The sequence below is a fragment of the Anomaloglossus baeobatrachus genome, chromosome 1 (assembly GCF_048569485.1).
Source record: "Anomaloglossus baeobatrachus isolate aAnoBae1 chromosome 1, aAnoBae1.hap1, whole genome shotgun sequence".
Taxonomy (NCBI): domain Eukaryota; kingdom Metazoa; phylum Chordata; class Amphibia; order Anura; family Aromobatidae; genus Anomaloglossus; species Anomaloglossus baeobatrachus.
In genome coordinates, this window is record NC_134353.1 from 448,726,182 (window position 1) to 448,750,938 (window position 24,757).

Consider the following 24,757-nt stretch of genomic DNA (forward strand, 5'->3'; position numbering starts at 1 on the left):
TCGATCCCATTAGATCCATCTACTTATCTATTAAATATATTTCCTCATTGATTGGCTAGATATAAGACAAAATGTTTATTACATATGCTCACAGCTGCTAAATGTCTTATTGCTTTATCATGGAAAAAGGTAGCACCACCCTCTAAAGAGGATTTATATGCACGTATTAAATGACACATACGATGGAGCAAATGACAGCCACTCTTCATAATACCATGGATACCTTCTTACAAGTATGGAGCCACTGGGATGCTTTCAACACTACTTTTCAATTCTAAGGACTATGGAGCAGTGAACTTTCACCCTTGATAGAGGTGATCAGAGACTCTCTCTTTCTGATGGCTAAGCAATGTGGACTCCCCTACTGTAAAAAGACTCTTTGACCTTCATTCACCTTCCCTTCACCATGTTCTTTTTTCCAGAGAAACAGATAAATCTATATGACCTTTGATGTAAACATAAATGTACAGGTTACATTGATGTATAATATAATATGTTCACCTTATAATCAAAATCAATATAAAGTTGGTTAAAAAAATTAAAAATTTAAAAGGTGGGCCCAAAACTATGTCGAAGGTACTTAAATGCTGCATCTATTTCCTTTTAAACCACAAAAACACTTTCGATTAAACACAGACGCAAAGATTTTGAAACTTTTACTGAGTTGCTGAATCCAGCCTTCAGTTACAAATAGAAAATGTAGGAATTAATTGAAGGCACATATTCTAAATAAAACTGTATACATATATATATATATTACAGACTTATAAATATGCGTAGAAGACTTGCGTGTGTCTGGACACAGAATCAGCAGCACACAAAAGTCATAATAACTTAATTGTAAAACGTGATAGATCACAGGCACTGAAGTGATCTCACTGGGTACACAAAGATAACGTGACAGAATGGAGGGGACAAGCAGCTCCTCTTGGCCCCTTTTACTGCCGCAGAGGCATGCATTTAAAATTCCAGAGAAATGTTTTGCAGAGCCCCTCCTCTGACAGGTAAAAGGGGGGAGGAATAAATACCTGAGATAAAATCGGCATTTAATAATTAAAGACACATAAAATAATAGCAGTCGAGCAGTGGTGCACACTAACCTGGTGTACATAGCAAGGCACTAGTTGAGAGACATTGCATACTATTTTTTGCTATAGTGGTAAGGTAATGCTTTCTTGCACTGCTCCAATCATGGAATAACCTTGAAGTCATGCTTTATTCTTTGGCTGACAAGTGGGTGCTTGAAGCAAGGGGTGGGACAAGTCTGTTAGTTGACCTAGTGCCAGATGGTATGTCCACAATGTGTCAGGAGAACAAATGGCAAGGAAATTGATACATAAAGGAAAAGCACACCATGATCTCTTGAGGAAACAACAAGCCAAAAATGTCTGGACCCACACCATTGACCAATGTGTCAGCACTGGTGTTGTGAAATGCAGAATACAAAAGGCAAGGAAAGCATAGATGGTCAACATCTTCATTTGGATAGAGAAATAGTTTTGTTCTTCAATGTAGGAGAGAATTTTAACGATTTAACTATAGCAGAGGCCAATAAGTCAAGAAGGTTTTGTCTCCAACCTAATATTTATCAAAACATTCAACACCTTAAAGTCCAGTCATAACCCAAAACAGAACTAAAGACATGACTAGATTAGCTGACAATATTTGACCCATTTCAACAACACAAGTTGGGTTCATCTATTCCGAAGTAAGATTCTCCCAGCAAACAGAAGACAGCACATAATCTGGGTGACAAACAACGATGCTATGGATTTGATTATTTCTTGCAAGCAGTAGAGGTAAAGTGTGTGTATTGAATGAATCTGCCCATTATTCTGTTTGCATTGTCGACACAGAATATTGTACTGCTATTGATGAGAAGTGCCACAGATGTCCCTTTTTACATTTCTGATGGAACAGTCAGCAGCAGAAATGGACTAAAAAGAAAATGGGGAAAACACAAAGTTCCTTAAAATGTGATGAAAAATATTTTTCTTTGGCATAAAACTTAAAACAACATCTGCCTCTGTCTGCCAAACTGTACCCAGCCTGAGACTTACAGATATGGACATAAATATTTATATACAAACATACCCTGAGCAGACACCCAGGCCCCATCTATCCACAGGGAGGTCATGGGGCAGCAAATAGTGCAAAGATTAGCAAGGGTTAAAATAACGATTAAAAGATCAGTCTTTTCCCACCCCTTCTCCAAGTACACATTATACTGATCACATATGCTATTGCTCTGCGAAAGGCTTATTTAGCCAGCAGTGTATGAAGCTCGGCAGAGGAGACATTAAAGTGCTATGAGCTCATGAACTTATGTACACCAAAACAAGTGTCCCAGGCCTATCCTAATCCACGCAAACAAATCAGCACATAAACAGACAGTGTTGTGCTCCCGATGTGAGATACGCATGTTTCAAGTCCCACAGATCAGGGACAGACTGCAGTTTACAGCACCTGATGTGTCAGCCAGTTAGTAAAAATGGGGACTTGTAAGGTACTATGTGGGATGTTACAATAAACATCTGCATGACACTTGGTCCTCTGAAAATGGTGAATAGTGTACTGCTTGCTTTGGTCTATCAGACTTCTAATTTGTTTTAATATTTCTGAAATATAGTATAATGGCTTCTCCAACAAACCGCATCACACTGCTGGAGCAGAGCTGCTGGTCTGATATCACCGAGCAAACTTTCGTAGTCAGCCTGTACCCCAGAAATTGTTCTGTTCCCCTCCGTACTGGATGACACTCTGCCGGTCCACAGGTGATGGATCGTTTGCTTTTTGAAGCATCTCCTCTATGATCTCTTTGACATTAACAGACTCGTTGAGGAGAAAGTCACTAGATAGGATACTCCCTAAAGCTTCTGGGTAAGGATATCCATGCTGTCCTTGTATGGTTGGCAGTGGAGGACTGCAGGTCAAGTCCAAAATGTCAGGGTCTGGAAAAGGTGCTGGCTGATATATAGGTAAAGAGAAGTCCAAAGGAAGGGATGCAGAAGGCAGAGGGGGCAAAGACTGACGAAGAGCTTTCTGACGTGATTCCTCATGTCTTCGTTTCACACTCATATCCATTTGCTTGAGTTCCTCTTGAACCTTATACACACATACCTCTGGAATTTTTATGCCTGAACAGTGGAAGAAAAAAAGAAAAATTATGTTGTTGTTCATACAATGGATGTATAGTATGTACTCAATGTCCATTACTTACCAACTTGCTTGTGTTTGTCCTTTGTTTTTAAACGTACAATCTGTAGATAGCTACTGCTTGTTATGTCAGAAATCACAGATGCCATCCGACTCCAAACTCGGAGTAAAGAGCCACACAACATGTAATAATGGCGAAGACGTAGACCTTGTATACATTCCTTTCCTTGTTGCACAGTTTTACAATTGCCATTCCTATATATTGAGATAAATAAAGCCACTGAACAAACATATTTACAACATTCTTTTATTTGCAAAAACCTTGGAAAGAGGAAAAAACAAAGATGTCTACCTCAGTACATCGACTAAGAATTGTCCAACTTGAAGGGAACTAGTCAGGTTTGCATTTGTAAATTGGCACCCCACATAATTAAAAGGGGTTGTCTAGTGTACAATTAAAATATACTACACCTGTGGCTTGGATTTTGTGAAAAGTAAATCTGCTATACTCATCTACTGTCATCCCTGTGAATCCAGAGCAGGCCACTCTATGGTATGCACCCGAGAGTGTTTATGACACTGTTCTTCTGTTGCAGCACTGCTAGAGCCTGTTACTGGCTGCAGTGATTAGATGACTAGAACAATATTACATTTGATAAAAGCGCTGTTCTTATCACCTGGCCCTTGCAGTCAATCACATGCCCCAGCAGTCTTGAGACGACATCCCTAGTGATGGGTGGACCCGGAAGTGCCCGGGGAATGAATGAATGAATGAATGAATGAATGAATGAAGGGAGCGCTTCAACTTACCGAGGCTCCGACATGGCTGTACGCTGCCCCCACGGCATATTCTTCACTTCCTGGGCCACTCATCATTGGCTATCCATATGCACTGCATTCCCTACCCACTGGCCATCCTGGCGTCTGTGATTGGTTGCAGTCAGACGCACCCCCAGCCTGAGTGACAGCGTTTGACTGCAACCAATCACAGGTGCCAGGACAGCTGATGGGTGGGAAAAGCAGTGCAACTGTCTTGGGGTCAGTATCATGATAAGCAAATGAATAAATAAAACAATTGGCATAGGGCCCCGCCCCCCCATAGTATGATACCCAGCACAGAAAGCCTACAGCTACAGGCTGCAGCTCCCAGCTGTGCGCTTATGTTGGTTGTGTGTCAAAAGCAAGAGGCACTCCATGCAGATTTTTTTTTTTTTTGTACTTATTTAAATAAAAAAAACAAACAAAACAAAAACAAAGAACAACAGTGTGCGGTCCCCTCAATTTTGATACCCAGCCATGATAAAGCCCAACAGCTGGGCGCTGGTATTCTCAGCCTGGGGAGTCCCATGGTTATTGGGATACCCCCAGACGAAGAATGGCAGCCTACAGCCACCTCGGAATTGTCACATCCATTAGATGTGACAAGACTGGTGCTTTACCTGACTATTCACGATTGCCCTGGTGAAGTAGAAATAGGGGTAATAAGGGTTAATGACAGTGCACAACTGTCATCAAGTCCAGAATTCGTGATGGGTAGGGTCCTACGAGACCCTCATCACTTACCCTATAACAAAAAAAACAAACAAAAACAAAACACAAACCGAGAAAAATCATTTATTCGAAATAAAATACAGCACTCTTTCCCCTTTTTATTAACCCCAAAAAGTAATCCACATGACGTCCCGCAACGGTCCTGGCTCTGCTGCATGCGAGCCTGGGGAGATCGAAAACATGTTCGATATCTCCAGGCTCCGGGAAACACAAAGGGGACCCGGTTGGCAGCTGTGCCGTCACTCAATTCACTGGAGGTCATACCCAGGCTCCCACAGTATGACCTCTGGTGACCTGAAGCACTCTGGCTTAAAGTGCAGGGGGGTGCCCCGTACCCCGCCAGCCCTTTAACACTGACAGTGCCGACCCCAGCAAACAGAGTGACATCACCGCTGATCGCTGTGGCTCATTCATTCTCTGCGGCTCACAGTAGACAGTCATGTTTCATGATCGCGTGCTGAGATGCTCAGATGTAGCAGAGCTGAATCGTCGTGGGACCTCGTGTGGATTACGTCGGAACTGCAGGGGTGTTTTTGGTGTTAATAAAGTGCTGAAAGAGGGTGGGCTTTTTTGTCTTTTATTCCAAATAAAGGATTTTTTAGGTGTTTGTGTGTATTTCCTTTCACTTACAGCTTAGTGATGGGTGTGTTTCACAGATGTCTGCTGTTACTAATCTAGAGCTTAGGGCAGCTGTGGTCTTTTATTAACCATTTATATTACCTCGACTGACCCGCACCAGGGCAATCGGGAAGAGCCGGGTAAAGCGCTAGTCTTGTCACATCTATTCAATTCCGCGGCGGCTATAGGCTGCTATTCTTCGCTTGGGGGGTCCCAATAACCATGGGACTCCCCAGGCTGAGAATACCAGACCCCAGCTGTTGGGCTTTATCATGGCAGGGTATCAAAATTGGGGGAGGGACCGCCTGACCTTTTTTTTGTTTTTAAATAGTTTATTTAAATAAATTATTAATTAAATAGTTATATATAAAAATAAAAAAAAAAAGCCGCATGCGGTTCCTAATTTGAAACATAGCCAAGATGAGAGCACAACTGGGGGACTGCAGCCTGTAACCATATGCTTTATCGTGGCTTGGTATCATAATACGGGGGAGCCTACGCCAATTGTTTTATTTATTTTTATACCATGATACAGTCCCACAGATAGCTGCACTGCTTTCCCCGCTCAACAGCTGTCCTGGTGCCTGTGATTGTTTGCAGTCAGCTGATATGGTGCCACTCAGGGTGGGGGCACATCTGACAGCAACCAATCACAGGTGCCGGTGGGTGGGGAAAGCAGTAATTAGCGGCCCAGAAAGTGAATGTGAGACCTGGGAGCAGCGTAAAGCCATGTCGGAGCCTCGATAAGTACACTGTGTCTGCTCCTGTCCCCCTATCTCTTCTACCACCATTTATAATCGCCAGATCCTCGTCCGCAGACTTATATGGGGATCGGAATTCAGCCCAGAACCGAATTTTAGAAACTGGATCATCGAGATCAGCCGGTCCCGGTTATCTTAGAGTCCGCTGATCACTAATCATCACCATCATGGAGCTCCCCCCAGTTTGTTGTACAGATGTGACTGCGAGTATGGCCACTTCTCACTGAATCCTAAACTTCTGTTTAAGTTTTCATTTAGCCTAGACAACATCTTAAATAATTTATTTTAAAGCAACTTTTCTACACTCCCCTAATAGCACAAACTCTGAACTTAGCCAGATTATCTTACCACATAGTATGGGAGCAGTTGCTTAACGAGAATTCATACTGACGTTCCCAATGCTCCTGAGCCTCCTGTGCAGATACCTGTAAATTATTAAAATTAAAGTTTTGTACAACAACAATTGCAGACAATAAAAACATGCCAGCATTAAGCCCACATCTCTTGATTTTAGTTTTTGCATTCCATAAAAAGGTAAAGTAAACTTCTTAGCTCGGGTGACCGTCACTCCGCAGTGCCATCACGAGACGTGGCATTGACTACACGTGCCACAGCAACACCACATGACTAATAGTGTAAGTACTTTTGTCCGACTAACTGAAGGTTATAGGGCTATTTCTAAATGATTAAGTTATCAATTGGGAAAAAGAAAAAAAAAAAAAAACAGTGCATGGCTTTTTTTTCCCATAAGCAATTAATAGAGCAGAGGGGATTTTTAATCATCGCGTATTGCAAATTGCATTATCTTGTGCCAACTTTCCAAAAGGTGTTATCCTTCATTGTCATTCTGTCTGTAATGATAATGGAATGACTCCTGAGAAGTTATCTCCACAGAACACCAACTGTCAGCTTATCATGAGGTTCAGTGGTCAAGTGAAAAAATGAAAGTATTTCAGGATTATTTTTTAATAGAAATAATGACATGGAAAACTATAAAAAATAAATAAATTAAAAAACTGAAAAAAAAAAAAAAAATCTTTAAAAGGGAACCTGTCATCAGGCTTTTCCCTCATAAGCTGCAGCCACCCCCACTAAGCCCTTATATACAGCATTTTAGAATACTGTATATAAGAGCCCAGGCCAGTGTGTATAACGTAAAAAAAACATCTTTAGTATACTGGCCTAGGGGGCAGTACAGTCCGATGGGTGTTGTGGCTCGCGTGTCCGGTGCCTCCTCTTGCCTGCAATTGCCATTTTCCTTTTTCCCAGGGCTCTGTGGATGAAGCGTCCTAAGTCATTCACACAGGCCGGCATTGTGGTCCTGCGCAGGCGCACTTTGATCTACCCTGCTCAGGGAAGCTCAAAGTACTGTAATGTGCAGCCGCAAGGAAAGGTCAGAGATCGCCCCTGCATGCGCACTACAATACTTTTCAGGGCAGATCAAAGTGCGCTGCGTGGGACCGCAATGCTGGCCTGTGTGGATGACGTAGAGCGCATCATCAACAGAGGGCTGGGAAGGAGAATAGAGATCACAGCAGAGAGATAGTGTCGGACCCGCGAGCAGCGACACCCATTGGACCGGACTGCCCCCTAGGTGAGTATAATGCAGGCGTTTACATTATACAGAGTGGCCTGGGCTCTTATATACAGCATTCTGGAATGCTGTATATAATTGCTTACTGGTGGTGGCCGCAGCTTTTAAAGGAAAAGGTCCCTTTAAACACTAGTTTTTGTTGTTTTTTTTTTCAATGAATACACAGTCACTAAAGACAGAAAAATTAGCACCAGTATTTAAGCTGTAGAGAAGAAAACGTGCATGAAAGATAATTAGTCTTCTTGCCATTAAATCTTCTAGGGTGGATACAGACTATCTTCTCCTGGGGGAATACAAGTGCTCTACTGTAGGAGACCACAGCTGCCCGTGATAAGGGTTCGGGATGCTGTGGACTTAAGCTCTATTCTCCCTGAGGAGAACACTCTTCTCCGCAGCATAAATTGACATGCTGCAGCTCAGGAAGCCACGACACATGTGAGTTTATGCTGCGGAGGAAAAAAAGGCACAGTATCCCATCCAATGTGTTTGTACTGTACAACAAAGTGCTTTGTATCCAGCAAAAACATGCTGTGTCCAAAACGCTGCGGATGCGGATCGTGTTCGCCAATCCTTAAATGACAAGGGAATTTTTCGTTTTGTGGGTTTTTTTCTCCTCTCCCTCTTCCAAGAGCTATAACTTTATTATTTTTCAGCTAACATGGCCATATGAGACCTTTTTTTTTTTTAGAATAAGTTGTAGTTTGGAATGACCGTATTCATTTTAATATAGTACTGACAAAACATAGGGGCATACGGGAGTAAGCCAGATCACAGTATTATGGGTAATTATTGATAGCATGCTGTATGTGGTTAAAGGGAAACTCTGAGCCCGGATGTGGCCAGTATAGATATATTGATTTCCCCACATAGTTTACTACCTCATTTGTACTACTGCACCTTTTAATATATTTTTTGTCACCCAGGACATTGCTCTTTAACTATATAATCTGCCCTTACATCTATGTTGGACTTACGTCCAGGGAATTACGTATACGGTTGAGGGAGCATGTGAGGGACATTGGCGCAGCCAAGACGGTGGATGACTTTTCTTTATTAAAAACCTTACCCCGCCATTTTAAAAAAAATACCATAATTGTGACCCCAAAACCCTTAAAGTTCGTGGGATTGATGTGGTCCACTGCGGCATACGGGGTGGTAACGTCAAAAAGATGCTTTCCCAAAGGGAAACCAAGTGGATTGTGGCTTTTACACGGTCACTCCAAAAAGTTTGAATTAAGCCTTGAGTTTTGCTTCATTTCTTTAGGCCCGCTCTATCAGACCTGATTAATGGAAGTCTGTTTTCTCTGATTTTTACAATTGTAATGGTTGTTTTCTGTCATACATATATTATATGCACACTATAAATAAAACTCCCAATTGGAGATTTACAGCTATACATCCATTGCATCTCAGTTTGTGGGTTCTAGTGGTTTTTTAATATTTTGCTTTTATTCATGATCCTGTGCATTTTTGTTTTTTCTTTTCAGTTCTTTATTGCTATGTTGCACAATATACACTTCGTGACTTGAATTTACATGGATTGGATCTGATCAATTGTGAACATTTGAAATCTACTATGGATGCGACTCTCTTCCATATTTTACTTGGCGGTTTTCGTTCTGCAGTTATTTTGTATATATATGTAAACATACTGTGAATGATTATATTCTATGTATTTGCCACATGTTTATACATACCGCCTGTTATGATCGCATCCTAATTTATTGTATTCACATTCCTGCAGCCCATTCAAGTACCCGGAGTCTTGTGCGTATGCGCATGCCCGTCTCTCGTCTCCTGGCCGCACACCTGCGTCTCCATGGAGTCCGCGCATGCGCTGTGGTTTTGGCAGTCTTGCTCGGGCCCGCGCATGCGCCCGACTCCTTGACTGCCGGGGTTACGCAACGGAGGACGTTCTGACGAGCCCGCACATGCGCCGTCCTGACTCCGGAACTGTGAATCTCATTCGCAGTTTCTATTTCCGCGAACGTATTTACAAGTCACACCACAGGATATGTGCACCACTTCTTTCTCTCCCCCATGATGAAGCGGCAAGCAATTTGCTAGAGCGCTGTGAAACGTGCGTTGGGCCCACGGCCACAGGTAAATGCCTCTTGCTACGGGCACTTTTGACATGCTCCTGCCCGACACTTGACCCCTTTTCAGATGCAGTAATTTACCCCTGGGTTAATCCCCTTCAGACTCTTCTATCCTGTAAACATATATACATCAACTGATGATTAATCTTTGCCCTGTGTTTTCGGTTTTCCACAAGGTTTACCCCTGTTAATCAATACATACCAACTGATTGGAAATTTGTGTGACTCGTACCTGGTGTAGGTTTACTTCCCTTCAGGGTTTACCCCTGTTAACAGACATATACATTTTGTCTTAGGACTCCTCAATTGATACCTGGCTTACGATTTATTTCTCCACGGGGCTCACCCCTACTAACCAGTATACATACCCCGGTTAGGGAGCCTTGTGGTTTACCTGATGTAAAGTTCATTCTCCTACAGGTGTTACCCGTTTACAAGCCTACTTTAATTGCCCAGGGATTTTTTTGACTGTATTTTTACGTATGGCCTTTTGTCTCACATGGTTAACGGGGCTATTTAAACTGCCTGCGTTTTTCTGATTTCCATCTGGTTTACTCCTTTTACCCTGTGTCAGGCTTCCACATTGAGAGCATTTTTTCCTTTGTCTGTACCCGGCAACTGTTTTCCACACATTATGTCCCCCATCCTCTTTCTATATGTCTAAAAATGAATGTGATGTTATGTATTGCACTTTGCCTTTAAATAAATATTGATTACTAATTCAGCAATATGCTCCAGTTTCTCCTTTTTATCTGGTTATAATTATAGTCTTCTAAAGGAAATAACACTTGAATTTTTGATCACTGCAAAAGAATGAAAAGAAAAACTCAGCTTTAAATATTGAGTTACTAGAAGAATGTTCCAGCCTACCATTCATTCAGCTGACACACAGAATGTTAAAGATCTATATAAAAATGATCACAGTGTCTTTAGTTAAAATATAAGACAGTTCTCAATCATAATTAGTGGCACCACTGTAAAAAAAAATCTGTTACCCAAAATTTATTTGCAAAAGCTGAATAAAAGTCCATGTTTTCTGTCGATTGCTTCACTGCTCTGCAACTCAAATTTGTACTGAAGGAAAACTACTCCCCAGATAGATGCATAAATGTGCCAGTCTTGTTCCATTTAATTCTAATGGGAGTTTAACAAAAAAAAAAAAAGATGAAAAGCTTGACCACCTCTCCATCTGGAGAAAGACAACACCCCAAGTGAGTTGAAGGACCATAGGTGCAAATCAAAACGGTCATGCATTTATGGGATATACTCTAAATATGCAATTAATGTCCAAAGTGGGAATATTCCTTTACATTAGTACTGAAATGATTAATATTGAAGCTAAAGCCTGACACAACCTTAACCCCTTCAGCCCCTGAGCCTTTTCCATTTTTGCGTTTTTTGCTCCCCTTCTTCCGAGAGCCGCAACTTTTTTAATTTTTCAGTCAATCTTGCCATATGAGGACTTGTTTTTTTGCGGGACAAGTTGTACTTTTAAATGAAACCATACGTTTTACCATATGGTGTACTGGTGAACAGCAAAACAGCAAAAAAATTCCAAGTGTGGAAAAACTGCAAAAAAAGTGTGATGACAATAGTTTTTGGGATGTTTTATTCACCGTGTTCACTATATGGTAAAACTGATGTGTGGGTATGATGCCTGAGGTCGGTGCGAGTTTGTAGACACCAAAACATGTATATGTTTACCTGTATCTAAGGGGTTAAATTTTTTTTCACAAGCCTGTCCAATAAAAGTGGCGTACGTTTTGAACCATTTTCCGAAACCCATAGCGTTCTCATTTTTTGGGATCTATGGCTCAGTGACGGCTTATTTCTTTGCGTCTCAAGCTGACGTTTCTAATGGTACCATTTTTGCGCAGATGCTACGTTTTGATCGCCTGTTATTGCATTTTGAGTAAAACTTGCGGCGACCAAAATACGTAATTTTGGCGTTTGGTAAACGGCATAGTGGCAAAAAAATTCCAATCAGATTAATTGATTTTATATTTTGATAGATCGGGCATTTCTGAACGCGGCGATACCAAATGTGTATATTTTTTTATTTTTAACCCTTTAGTTTTCAATGGGGTGAAAGGGGGGTGATTTGAACTTTTAGGGTTTTTTTTATTTTTTTATTTTTTAAAACTTTTTTTATTTTTGTTTATTTTACTAGTCCCCCTAGGGGGCTATAGCGATCAGCAATCCGATCGCTCTGCACTATCTGCTGATCACAGCTATACAGCTGTAAACAGCAGATACGGTCACTTCCTGCTTCACTGGCCTCTGGGCCGAGTGAAAACGAAACTGAAACGTCATAGCTGCAGGTGTCATCACATGACCCTGTGCTACCATGGCAACCACCGAAAGTCACGTGTTCACTCACGTGACTTCCGGTGGGGGCGGCGGTAAGTGAAAATCTTCACCGCGCGTATATACATCTCGCTGCCAGACTGCTCGGATCGCCGCATCCTGCCCGCGGCAGGGGGCGGGGCTTAACGTGACACGCTCCATGACGGATAGATCCGTCCATGGTCGTGAAGGGGTTAAAGGGGGTTTTTGTCCAGTACTAGAACAATACCTTCTGATTTCAAACGTTTCCCCCAGGTAAAATAAAATAAAAAAAAGCTTATACTCACCACTCGTGATGGCTCCGTTCCAGGGGTGCTGGGCCTCCTGTTCCTGAGGCTCTCGTGATGTTGGGACGTCACGCGAGCTCCACGCCCCATCACCGCCAGCTTCCCTCTCCCTACATTCGGATGCTAGAGCGATCACCAGGAAGTGAGAGACAGCCGGAGCTCTCACTTTCTGTTGGTTAACTTATTTGTCCAAACAAATGAAGACAGTGAAGTATGCAGTGATTGGACACGGGACTTGCATGACATTACATCATCACGTGAGCTTCAGGAACACAAATCCCAGCACCGCTTTTTTATTTTACGTGGAGAAAGGTGGAATCAGAAGGGATTGTCCTAGTAGTGGACAACCCTTTTAAGTGAGGTATGCTAAGGCTTTCAATAACGAGGGCAGCTTAACTCTCCTAATAGTTCCATTTTAATAAATGCTTATTCCAAACAACAATTCTTAAGTAATATTTTCTTAGACTTTCCTCTGTTATTCTTCCTGGGAATGTAAAGTGTCATCTAAATATATGCAGACACACCTTTTGTCAAAATGCTGATATTTTTACAAATAAACGGAAAACATATTGACCGAAAATTACCATTATCATAAAGTAGAATGTGTCACAAAAAAAATAAATAAATCTAAAAATCACTGGGACATACTGAAACATTGCTGAGTTATTGCTATATAAAGTGACACTGGTAAGATTTCAAAAATTTGGTCTAATCATGAGGGGCTAAGAAGAATTTTATGTATATTTTCTAAAAGACAAAAAACTAGTCCTATCAGTTGAAGGGTTACAGCAAGACTGTGATAAAAATATATAGTTCTCTGATACAGCACCCCTGGTCAAAATTCCTGTTATTATAAACAGTTAAGCAACTTGAAGATGAAATAATCTCTAAAAAGGTGTAAAATTAAAGATGACACATTTCCCTTGTTAGTGGCTAGACCTAAAAAGAGCAGAGCATGCAAGATGACCCAGGAATCTCAGAGCTAGAAAGACTTTTCCAAGGAAGAATGGATGAAAATCCCTCAAACAAGACTCTTGGTTGGCTATAAAAAAAATTACAAGCTGTGATACTTGCCAAAGTGGGTGCTACTATGTACTAACCATGTAGGGTGCCCAAATTTTTGCATTAGTCCATTTTTTCTTTTTTTTGTTAATATTAAAATGTAAAGGATGAAAATAAAAATGATGCCTAAAATACAAAGGAAATGTGTAATTTTTAACTTTATGCCCGTTTAGAGATAATTTCATCTTCAACTTGCTTAACTGTTCACAATGACAGTAATTTTGACCAGGCATGCCCAAACTTTTACATGATACTGCTAGGTAATGATGCAGGGTCTACAATGAGCAAACACACCTTATAATACTTGCTCAGCAAGCTATCCAGCGTTTCTGATTGGCTCTGTTTCCCAATGTTTGGTTTGTACAGGTTATAATACTTCCCTTGTTTATGCTCAGCCAAGACAGCAGAGTACATGTCGCCTCGTACCTGGAGACAAAAATGGTAAAAATTCACTTATACAAGTTATGGGCTGAAACGTAACAATATATAAACATGCACAAACCTTATATGAACGGTAGAAGCCTTCATATGATTCTTTTAAGTCATCCGACTTATCCAGAGCTTTGTCCCAACTCATGCCACGATCCACACTGATCTGTTGATGTAAAACTCAGTGAGTATGGTGCTAAATGCTATCTTGATTCAATGAAAGAAAAGCTACATGAAAACAAGGAAATAATGGCCAATATTGATGCACCCTAAACAGGATAAAGAAAGAATAATAATTTCTTTACCTTGTAAAATACTACTTGTCCATCCTGAGGATGGCCTGGAGTTAAGTATGTTTCTTTACTTTCCTGATAGATCTCGTCTACTCCAGGAGCTAGATCTAGACATGCAAATAGAGAAATATGTATTAAAAACCATCTGAGCACCTAGTTACATACAAACACTGACCAATCCTTTGGCTTTCATTGTAGACACAAAGTCATTTATCTCACCCAGAATGCCCATGTCGTATTTCCCATCCTTTTTATCTTTCTCAATAAGGTAGTCAAACGTGTCAGAGAAAAACTGAAATAAGCTGTTTTGCTTGTGGACTTCTAGACCCAGCATCCGATTCAGGAACTTTGTCACAGAGCACTCTGGCGGAGATCAAAATCACAAAGAAATCAAAAGGTTGTTTAAAGAAAGTGATGGAATAGACACAGACTATAGTAGTGAATGGTCATTAATGCAAAAGTGGCATATGGTGGCGATGATCACAATAAAAGAAAAAGCAAGCACCTCAGAAACTAGTGGTTTATAGAACGGTTTCATCCACGTTAGCTTCCACATACACAAGTACAAACTGTCCCTCCTTCAACCCATGGGAGTCCGTAACATACCTTTGTCAACAACAACATTGTACTTTGTCTCTCTGCAGCAAATTCCTACTGACAGCAACCCCTGCTTCATATCTATAGAGAATTGAAATCTGGTCAAGAATAATGGTAACGTCCTGCACATAGAATAAACCTGCATTTAGGTATCATACATAGGGGCTAATAGCGACAAGAAGAAACTGTATATGGAAGCTACAAGGGGCAGCAATGTCATAATTCAGGGGAAGATTATGTGGTGATGTTACTATTGATAGACCTACACGGATAGTGTTACATGCTTCAGTGTTTATATTCAGCTATGGAAACACAGTTAATCACTGAATTACCATGACTTTAAAGCCATCTAACCTATTGTATATTTAAAAAAAAAAAAAAAGCCTTTATAAGTTCCTTTGTAGCTTTAGCTTCGTGCACAAAATAAAGACTGCTTACCTCCTGGACCAACGCCGCCCCACCTATCTTTCCACTGTGTCTCCTGGCATATTACGTGACCAATGCAGTAAAATCCATGGCTGCTGATGGCCTGCAGTGTTCGCTATTTTATCAGAGAAGTAGTAGCCATCTTTTTCTATTTTGTAACTAGATCTATAGATCACACCGCACTCAAAAAACCAAATAGACTAATGGAGAGTGTCAGAATCCCACAATAGTCTAATAACTGAAATGGAGCAGCTTGTAGAGGATATAATCCGCGTGAGGCTATATCAGACAATATGACAATGATAAAAAATATATATATACTACAGTGCTCCATGGCACTTGACAGGTGCACTGGTGATTTAGAACAAAGGTAACTTGTTACCATAAGAACCGCAATAAAACTCACTGAGGGAATCTGTAAAGTGTTAAAATCAAATGGAACTTGCCTGGTGAGAACGCTGGAGACTTCCAGTCGTGCGTAATGAGGCTCCTCGGAACTATACCATGAGGAGTCCACATTACGCTGGAAGTTTCCAACGGGGCCGGCTCCAGCGCTCTCACCAGGCAAGTTCCATTTGATTTTAACACTTTATAAAAATGTATTGCTGGTGTAAAAGGTAGGTGGACATTAGGTACAGAAAAAAAACCCAAAAGAAAAAACATCACTCCGGCAACATTTTCTGGTCTCAACGGCCCTTAGTGAATGCCTTAGCCAATCCATTGACTAAGGGCTGTGGAGGCCAGTAAAAGTGTTGCCGGAGTGATGTTTTTTCTGTACCTAATGTTCACCTGCCTTGCTTTTATGCATTCAATACATTTCTAGTTTTATTGGGCGTCCTAGTGCTAGTTTTCGTTTTCTCTTTCATTAGGTTGGAGCTTCTAACTGTACAGTAACAGGTGAGCTGAATACTTCTTAGTGTCTTGTGTATATTTTTCCGTCAATCTTGCCATATGAGGGCTTGTTTTTTGCGGGACGAGCTGTACTTGTAAATGAAACCATAAGTTTCATCCTATAGTGTACTGGAAAACAGGAAAACAAATATCAAGTGCGGAAAAAAAACTGCGGTAAAAAAAAAAAAAAAAAATGCGCTCGCACAATGGTTTTTGGGATATTTTATTCAGAGTGTGCACTATATGGTAAAACTGATGTGTTGGTGTGATGTCTCAGGTCGGTGCCAGATTCTAGACACCAAACACATGTATAGATTTACTTTTATCTAAGATGTTAAAAAAAGAAATCACAATTTGTCCAAAGAAAGTGGCGCAATTTTTGCGCAGTTTTCCGAAACCCATAGCACTCTCATTTTCGGGATCTATGGCTCAGTGACTGCTTACTTTTTGCGTCTCTAGCTGACTTTTTAATGGTACCTTTGTGCAGATGCTACGTTTTGATCGCCTGTTATTGCATTTTGCGCAAAATTTGTGACGAGCAAAAAACGTAATTTTGGCATTTGGAACTTTTTTGCCGCTACGCCGTTTTGATCAGATTAATTGATTTTATATTTTGATAGATCCGGTGTTTCTGAACGTGGCGATACCAAATATGTGTATATTGTTTTTACCCTTTAATTTCCAATGGGCCGAACACAACACTGCTGGCAGTGAGAGAAAGTGACTAATGATAGCTACAGGAGTCATCACATGACCCTGTGCTACTATGGCAACCACCGGAAGTCACGTGATCACGTCACCTGACTTCCGATGGTGCTGGGTAAGTTAATGCTTACCGCGGCGCGCTGTTACATTTCGTTGTCAGATTTTGACAGTGAGATGTAAGGGGTTAATAGGCACAGGTAGATAGTGATTCCACTCGCACCTGGCAGGCACACGTCAGATGTTCAAATCAGCTGAAATGTGCGCGGATCGCCCACGACAGGGATTAACCTCGCACGATCCATGACGTACCCAGCATATCATGTGTCGTGAAGAGGTTAAGCCAGTCAGGATGTGAGCATATTAAGCCTGGTCTAACAACATGTTTCAGAGCCGTGTAACTGAAAAATAGAATTTGTAAAACCAAAATACTGTATCACGCCAACTTACCTTGAAAGAAAGTGGCAGGACCTCCAGGGTACCCTTGAGGGGGAGGCACATCTTTTTGAGTTTGGTTCAGAATAGCAGACAGGATCTGTTCTAGTGACCTTGACCCATACTAGATGGACATAAAAGGAAAATAGCAAGTCCACTGCCGTCAGCTAACACATCTATCTATACATAATAGCAATTGGGCAAGATGAATGTCAATCTAACCTTGTTCTCAAAATTGTACTTGCTGAGATCTCTTGATTCTGTAGCTCTTCGGTCCCCATGAGTAAGAGCACCCTGTTTATGTATACAATCATGGTCTGGTTATGTCACTGATGTGGTAGAGAAGACATTTAATACTAGATTAGGAAATGTAGACTCACCAGGCTTTCCAGTCGCTTTGCCACAATAGAAGCAAATCTCCTCTCTCCTGCAAGTTCGGATATGAGGAACACATACTCTGGAGCAGAGACTTGGTTAGACCGGTGTGTGCGACCTAAACAAGATGTGCATTTAGGAGATAATTAACCCTTTTGCACAGCAAAGCATATTTTTGCCTTCATGACCGGGCCAATTTTTTCATTTCTGACCAGCGTCACTTTGACAGGTTATAACTATAGAACGCGTCAACAGTTCCCAGGGATTCTGAGATTATTTCTTTCGTGACAGATTGTACTTCAGGATAGGGGTAAAATTAAAGGGAAGGTGTCGCCCAAAAATATAAAAAATAAAAATTTCAATAACTGAAAAAAAGTAAAGTATTAATGTTTTGTTTAGATATTGTTTTTAAATGAGCAAAATCTAAAAAAAAAAATAAATAATAAAAAGTTTGATATTTTCCACTGTTAAACACTAGGGGGAGCAGCTGCTGAAATCCTACAGAAATCCCACTGTAGAGATAGCCTGGATTACAGCTGCAGTAAAAGTGGGCAGAATCTGCTCTCCTGTGTGTGATGTCACCTCCCCCTCCCAATCTGGGTGTTTCCAAAGGATAACCGGGAATAAAATGTAGGGACACAGTGCGGGGCCATTTTGCTGGTGACCAGAAATGTCTAAAGTGTCACCAATGACAGCAGGAGTATCACACAGGATAGGATTAGATACACAGCTCAGCAGACAGTATCACACAGGATAGGATTAGATACACAGCTCTGGAGACAGTATCACACACAGGATACGATTAGGGTGTCATTGGAGACTGTAGTAGCAGCAGCGACGGGGGAGGGGCGCCGGTAATCACACACTGCTCTGCATGCACGCCTGCAGCAGCTGCAGCAAGGAAAGTGGAGGTGGTGTCATTGGAGCATTGAAAACTAACAGCGGCGGTCGTGGGGGGAGGGGCGCCGGTACTCACATGCTCTGCATGCACACAAACACACAGCTCTGCTGCATACATGCCGGCAGCAGCGGCGGGAGGGGGGGGGGAGCGAGGCTGGGTAGAGCGGGGGGAGGGGGTGTCATTGGAGACTGTAACGGCGAGGGGAGGGGAGGGGACTCACATCCCGGCGGTTGACAGGGGCAAAGTGGAGTAAACAGCATGGCTGTGAGCTCCACAATGATGGCACTGATCTCCTCCCTCTGCTGTGATCTGGATAGCCCAAGGGGCGCGTCCAAGTCACAGCAGACGCCTTCTCTAATGTTACTAAATGGGGTCGGATTCAGACTATCAGAGTCTATGCCCAGGGGGCTGCCATAAAGGAGTGAGTAACTGTAGTTACAAACACCAAATCCAAGATGGCAGCCCCTAGTGTTTCAGTAAAATTTAAATTCAATAAAAACTAAATAAGCAGTGAGTTTAATTTTGTATTAAAAATACTTGATTTAATAATCACTATTATTAATACAAAAATAAAAAACCACGACACCCTTCCTTTCAGACAATATTTTTACACACACAAAAGATATCCAGAAATTTGGTAAAAATTTCGCAATTTTCAAACTTTTAATTCTTATACCCTTAATCCAGAGAGATAGGTCACACAAAATAGTTACTGAATAACATTTCCCACATGTCTACTTGACATCAGCGCAATTTTTTAAACATAATTTTTTTTTGTTAGGACGTTAGAAGGGTCAAAGTTCATCAGCAATTTCTCATTTTTCCAACAAAATTTACAAAAACATTTTTTTAGGAACCACATCAAATTTGAAGTGTGACAGGCCTAGGTGACAGAAAATAATCAAAAGTGACACCATTCTAGAAACTGCACCCCTCAAAGTGCTCAACATCCAAGAAGTTTATTAAGTCTTCAGGTGCTTCACAGGAACTCAAGAAAAGTGAAAGGAAAAATGAAAATTTTACTTTTTCCCACAAAAATGTTACTTTAGCCTCAAATTTTGCATTTTTCAAATGGGTAGCAAGAGAAAATGCAGCATAGAAAATGTTGTGCAAATTCTCCTGAGCACACAGATACCACATAAGTGGTGTAAACCTACTTTTGGGGCACACGGCAGGGTTCGGAAGGGAAAAAGCTCCATTTGAATTTTTTAAAGCAAAATTAGCCGGAATCATAAGCGGACACTATGTCATGTTTGGAAGACCTACTGAGGTGCTTAAACAGTGGATCTCCCCCACAAGTGACTATATCTAGATGTTTGGTGAGCACCTTGAACCCTGGGAGCTTCACAGAATTTTATAACGTTGAGCTGTGAAAATGACAAAAATTGGATTTCCACCACATATGAGGTATCAACATACTCAGGAGACACTGCACAACAAATTTTATGGTGCCTTTTTTCCCTGATGTCCTTGTGGAACAAAAAAAAGCTACCAGGTTGACGTAACAATTTTTGTGGTAAATATATTTTTTCATTTTCACAGCTCAACTTTCTAAAATTCTGTAAAGCCCTCGGGGGTTAAAGGTGCTCCACAAACATTTAGATATATTCCTCGAGGGGTCTAGTTTCCAAAATGGGGTCACTTGTGAGGGAGATCCATTGTTTAGGCACCTCAAAGAGTCTCCAAATGTGACATTGCATCTGCTAATGATTCCAGCCAATTTTGCAGTGAAATGGCACTCTTTTCCCTTCCAAGCTCTGCTGTGCACCCAAAACAATTGATTTTTTTTAAAACATATGAGGTATCCGCATACTCAGGAGACATTGCACAATAAATTTTATGGTGCATTTTCTCCTGTTATTCTTGTGGAAAAGAGAGCCACCTGGTTGAAGTAATAATTTAGTGGTAAAAAATTTATATTTCTGGGCACGGCAGGGCTCAGAAGGAAAGGAGCGCCATCTGAATTCTAGAGCGCACAATTGTCTGGCATAGATAGCCGATGCCATGTTGCGTTTGGAGAGCCATGAAAGGTCTTGTTTTTTGTGGGACGAGTTGACGTTTCTATCAGAACCATTTTTTAAATATTTTGGTGAAGGTAACAGGTTTATTTTTCGTGTCAGTATGGTTATGGCGATACCACATTTATATCTTATGTTTTGCTGCTTTTACACAAAAAAAAAACCAAACTTTTTTTAGAAAATAATTTTGTGGGGCATCAGTATTCTCAGAGCTGTAACTTTTTTATTTTTCCGCTGATTGAGCTGTGTGGCAGCTTGTTTTTAGCAGGAGAACATGTAGTTGTCAGTAGTACTATTTTTATTTATGTTCAACTTTTTGATTGCATTTTATTTCACTTTTTTTCTACAGTATGAATGAAAAAGCATTTTTTTTAACTGTTTACTGAAGGGGTTAAATAGTGTGACAGTTTTATAGAACAGGTTGGGCCTGACACAGCAATACCAAACATGTGCAGGTTTTTTTTATTTTGTTTCTTTTTCCTATATAAATACCGTATTTTTCGCTTTATATGACACACCTGATTATAAGACGCACCCACAAATTTGGTGAAGGAAAAGAGATTTTTTTTTTTTTTAATGTTGAATGGGGTCCGTCTTATAATGCCAGTGTCCATCTAACAAATCATATAGGGTATATGTCCCTCATAGCCCCTCCATCCTAAAATTAGCCCTCTTAATCTGGATATGGCCCCCTTATATTGACTATAGCCCAGTTGTGCTGGCACATGTCCCCCATTGATGGCACACGTCTCCTACGGATGGCACACGTCTCCTACGGATGGCACACGTCTCCTACGGATGGCACACGTCTCCTACGGATGGCACACGTCTCCTACGGATGGCACACGTCTCCTACGGATCGCACACGTCTCCTACGGATCGCACACGTCTCCTACGGATCGCACACGTCCCCTATGGATCGCACACGTCCCCTATGAATCGCACACGTCCCATATGAATCGCACACGTCCCCCTGTGCTGCCCATGGCCCCCTATGGATGGCACACGTCCCACTGTGCTGCCCATGGCCCCCTATGGATGGCACACGTCTCACTGTGCTGCCCATGGCCCCCTATGGATGGCACACGTCCCCCTGTGCTGCCCATGGCCCCCTATGGATGGCACACGTCCCCCTGTGCTGCCCATGGCCCCCTATGGATGGCACACGTCCCCCTGTGCTGCCCATGGCCCCCTATGGATGGCACACGTCCCCCTGTGTTAGATATGGCCCCCTATGGATGGCACACATCCCCCTGTGCTAGATATGGCCCCCTATGGATGGCACACCTCCCCCTGTGCTAGATATGGCCCCCTATGGATGGCACACCTCCCCCTGTGTTAGATATGGCCCCCATGCTGCTGCCCATAGTAAAATAAAACACTGTTTCCTTATCTTCTCCAGCGCTGTCCAACCTCGTGTCTCCCTCCGTGCTGCTGAGCTCCTGCACTTCCTGGTTCTCGGTGCCGGTCATGTGATCGGCACAGCAGTGTGATATCATCTCTGCGTGCCTGATCACAGCGGCTGCAGGGAGACCGGGAGATGAGCGCTGGAGGAGGTAAAGAGTTTTTTATTTTACTATGGGCAGCAGCATGGGGGCCATATCTAACACATGGGGGGGGCATGTGCCATCAAAGGGGGGCGCAGGCAGATATAATATGCGCCGCTGCCCCAACCCATCACCGCGGTGCGGTTTCAGCACCACGGTGATGGACAGCGGGCAGTGCATATTATATGAGCGGGAGCAGGAGATCCAATGCTTCCTCCTGCAGCTTTCACCAGCCCCCAGCACCGCTCCAGAGCTGCCCCCACCTCCACTGGACTCTGTAGTATTATATTACATACATACATACATACATATACATACATACATACATACATACATACATACATACATACATATATATATATATATATATATATATATATTACATACACTAATATATATATTATATATATATATATATTAATATATTACATACACTAATATATATATATTTATTGTGTGTGTGTGTGTGTGTGTGTGTGTGTGTGTCTGTGTCTGTCTGTGTATATATACACACACACACAATAAATATATATATATATTAGTGTATGTAATATATATATATATATAATATATATATTAGTGTATTACATACACTAATATATATATATATATTTATTGTGTGTGTGTGTGTGTGTGTGTGTGTGTGTCTGTGTGTGTATATATATACACACACACACACACACACACACACACACACACACACACACACACACATATACACACACCACACACCCCACCCCCCATATATTCGGATTATAAGACGCACCCCCTACTTTCCCCCAAAATTTGGGAGAGCAAAAGTGCGTCTTATAAAGCGAAAAATACGGTACATGTACTTTGGGTATATATTCTTTTTTTTTTTTTTTTTTTTTTATATTTCGCAGGTTTTTTTTCTACTTTTTATTACTCTGTTTTACCTAGACCCTATATGGGACTTTCACTTTTCTTTGTCTGATCGCTGGTATAATGCATTGCCATGCAGCAGCATAGCAATGCATTATACAGGCAGCGTCAGGCTGCAGATCGCCTGTCAGACTTTGCTGCAGGCTGGGACAACAGGCCACCATACATGGCAGACCCGGGTCATGATGTGACCTCCAGCCACCATGACAACCCTCGGATTCCCATGCTTGTGTCACAGGAGAGCTGGGAGAAATAAGAGAAGCAATCCCTGCTTCTCGGTTACTTCTATGTGCCGCGATTGCAATTAATTGCTCCACATAGACAATCGCAAAGGGTGAACATCACCAGGACCTAATCCAATCAGGTCCTGGTGACGTCTCCGGGCAGAACTACTATTCTGCACCAGAAACCCGGTGATGGCGGCATGCAGGGAGGGGACCGGGGGTTGGGGGGGTGTCACGATCCCCTCCTGACCGCCGACCGTAAAAATATGGCAGTGCTGCACAGAGCCCAGCAAGCGCCAACATATATTTACAGTGAGCGGTCCTTAAGCGGTTAATAATGCAAATACAGAGAAAATAAAAACAGGCAATGCATTTGGCACAAGTTAGAAATTAAAAGAAATGTTGAAGAATGGAATGTACTCACCAAACTGCTGGATGGCTCGGTCAGCACTCCACGGTAGTTCCAGTGTCATGTGTACTCGTCGTCGCTGGTTTTTCACCCGGCGGTCAGCTTGTAGGGAAATACCTGAACTCGATGCCTCTGATATAATCGCCACAAGCTGTATGTTGATAAAAGAAATAGATATTGACAACTAGTGGACAAATATGGAAGGGTAAAATATCGGAGGGTGGCAAAATTTATTAATTTTGTCTTCAAATTTGGCCTTGATATTCCTAATCAGTAGTGCAAATATATTCTTGGTACTGATTAATAAGGCTACATTGCATTGGGTTTACGGCAGGAAAAACTCAATACAAGTGGACCTGGAAAGTAATTATGAAAGTCTATGTACAAGTTTCTTCCAAAGGTTAAAATAATATCCTGGTCACGCAATAGGATGCAATCGTATGCAATCGTATGCAATCGCTTACAACATCCTATAACGATGGCATGAATGACTACTCCTGGCTCACACGACAAATAACTGAAAATCAGCTCCTAAAACTAGCGACCTGTGAAGATGCCCAGGGAACACGTGCATATTCTTGTTATGACCGATGGATCTCAATATATGCACATAGATAGCTGGGTAGTCAAGAAATTAAAGAGTAGTTCTGACATCACTTAGTAAAGCAATAATATGCTAAAAACAAAAAGAAATTTGATAGTTCTCGTACAATGAAACATTATATAGTGATACCGTGTTAAACAGAAAAATTGATGTCAATACTTTCATGCCCATAAAAAAAAAAAAATATAAAAAAAAAATATAAAATAAAAAGTCTTATGAGTGATGCCTTTATCGGCCAACCAGGACAATTATATTTGCAAGCTCTCATACAAATGAACTGTAGTTGGGGAAATTGTTTATTACACTCCGTTAAAGTTCCATGAGCAATTACCTTGGTGCCATTCATAAAACGTTCTTTCTCCCGCAAGTTCACATTATCAATTGAAAGATTCTGCTCAGCGCGGGATTCGAAGCCCACACCCTCAAGGCGTCGAACCACTCGCCCTTTTCTACCTGTCATCTATAGAAGATAAACAGTTACAAAAACCGGGCACAATAAAATCTATGTCAATAGCAAAATGTAGGTTCC

General features: G+C 41.6%; 1 protein-coding gene across 1 annotated transcript in view; it reads right to left on the reverse strand.

Annotated features, from left to right (window-relative positions):
- Positions 1–639: 639 nt before the first annotated feature.
- The window catches only part of SBNO2 (strawberry notch homolog 2), a 166,324-nt gene continuing 142,206 nt past the window's right edge, over positions 640–24,757 (reverse strand). Inside the window, exons 19-31 of the mRNA XM_075352925.1 lie at positions 24,560–24,688; positions 23,640–23,775; positions 17,628–17,740; positions 17,470–17,541; positions 17,263–17,371; positions 14,803–14,874; positions 14,416–14,559; positions 14,209–14,303; positions 13,977–14,069; positions 13,769–13,900; positions 6,435–6,511; positions 3,221–3,411; positions 640–3,137 (exon numbers count right to left, since the gene is read on the reverse strand). Coding sequence (XP_075209040.1) covers positions 2,710–3,137; positions 3,221–3,411; positions 6,435–6,511; positions 13,769–13,900; positions 13,977–14,069; positions 14,209–14,303; positions 14,416–14,559; positions 14,803–14,874; positions 17,263–17,371; positions 17,470–17,541; positions 17,628–17,740; positions 23,640–23,775; positions 24,560–24,688 — 1,791 coding nt within the window. The 3' untranslated portion in view covers positions 640–2,709. The remainder of the gene's footprint in view (positions 3,138–3,220; positions 3,412–6,434; positions 6,512–13,768; positions 13,901–13,976; positions 14,070–14,208; positions 14,304–14,415; positions 14,560–14,802; positions 14,875–17,262; positions 17,372–17,469; positions 17,542–17,627; positions 17,741–23,639; positions 23,776–24,559; positions 24,689–24,757) is intronic.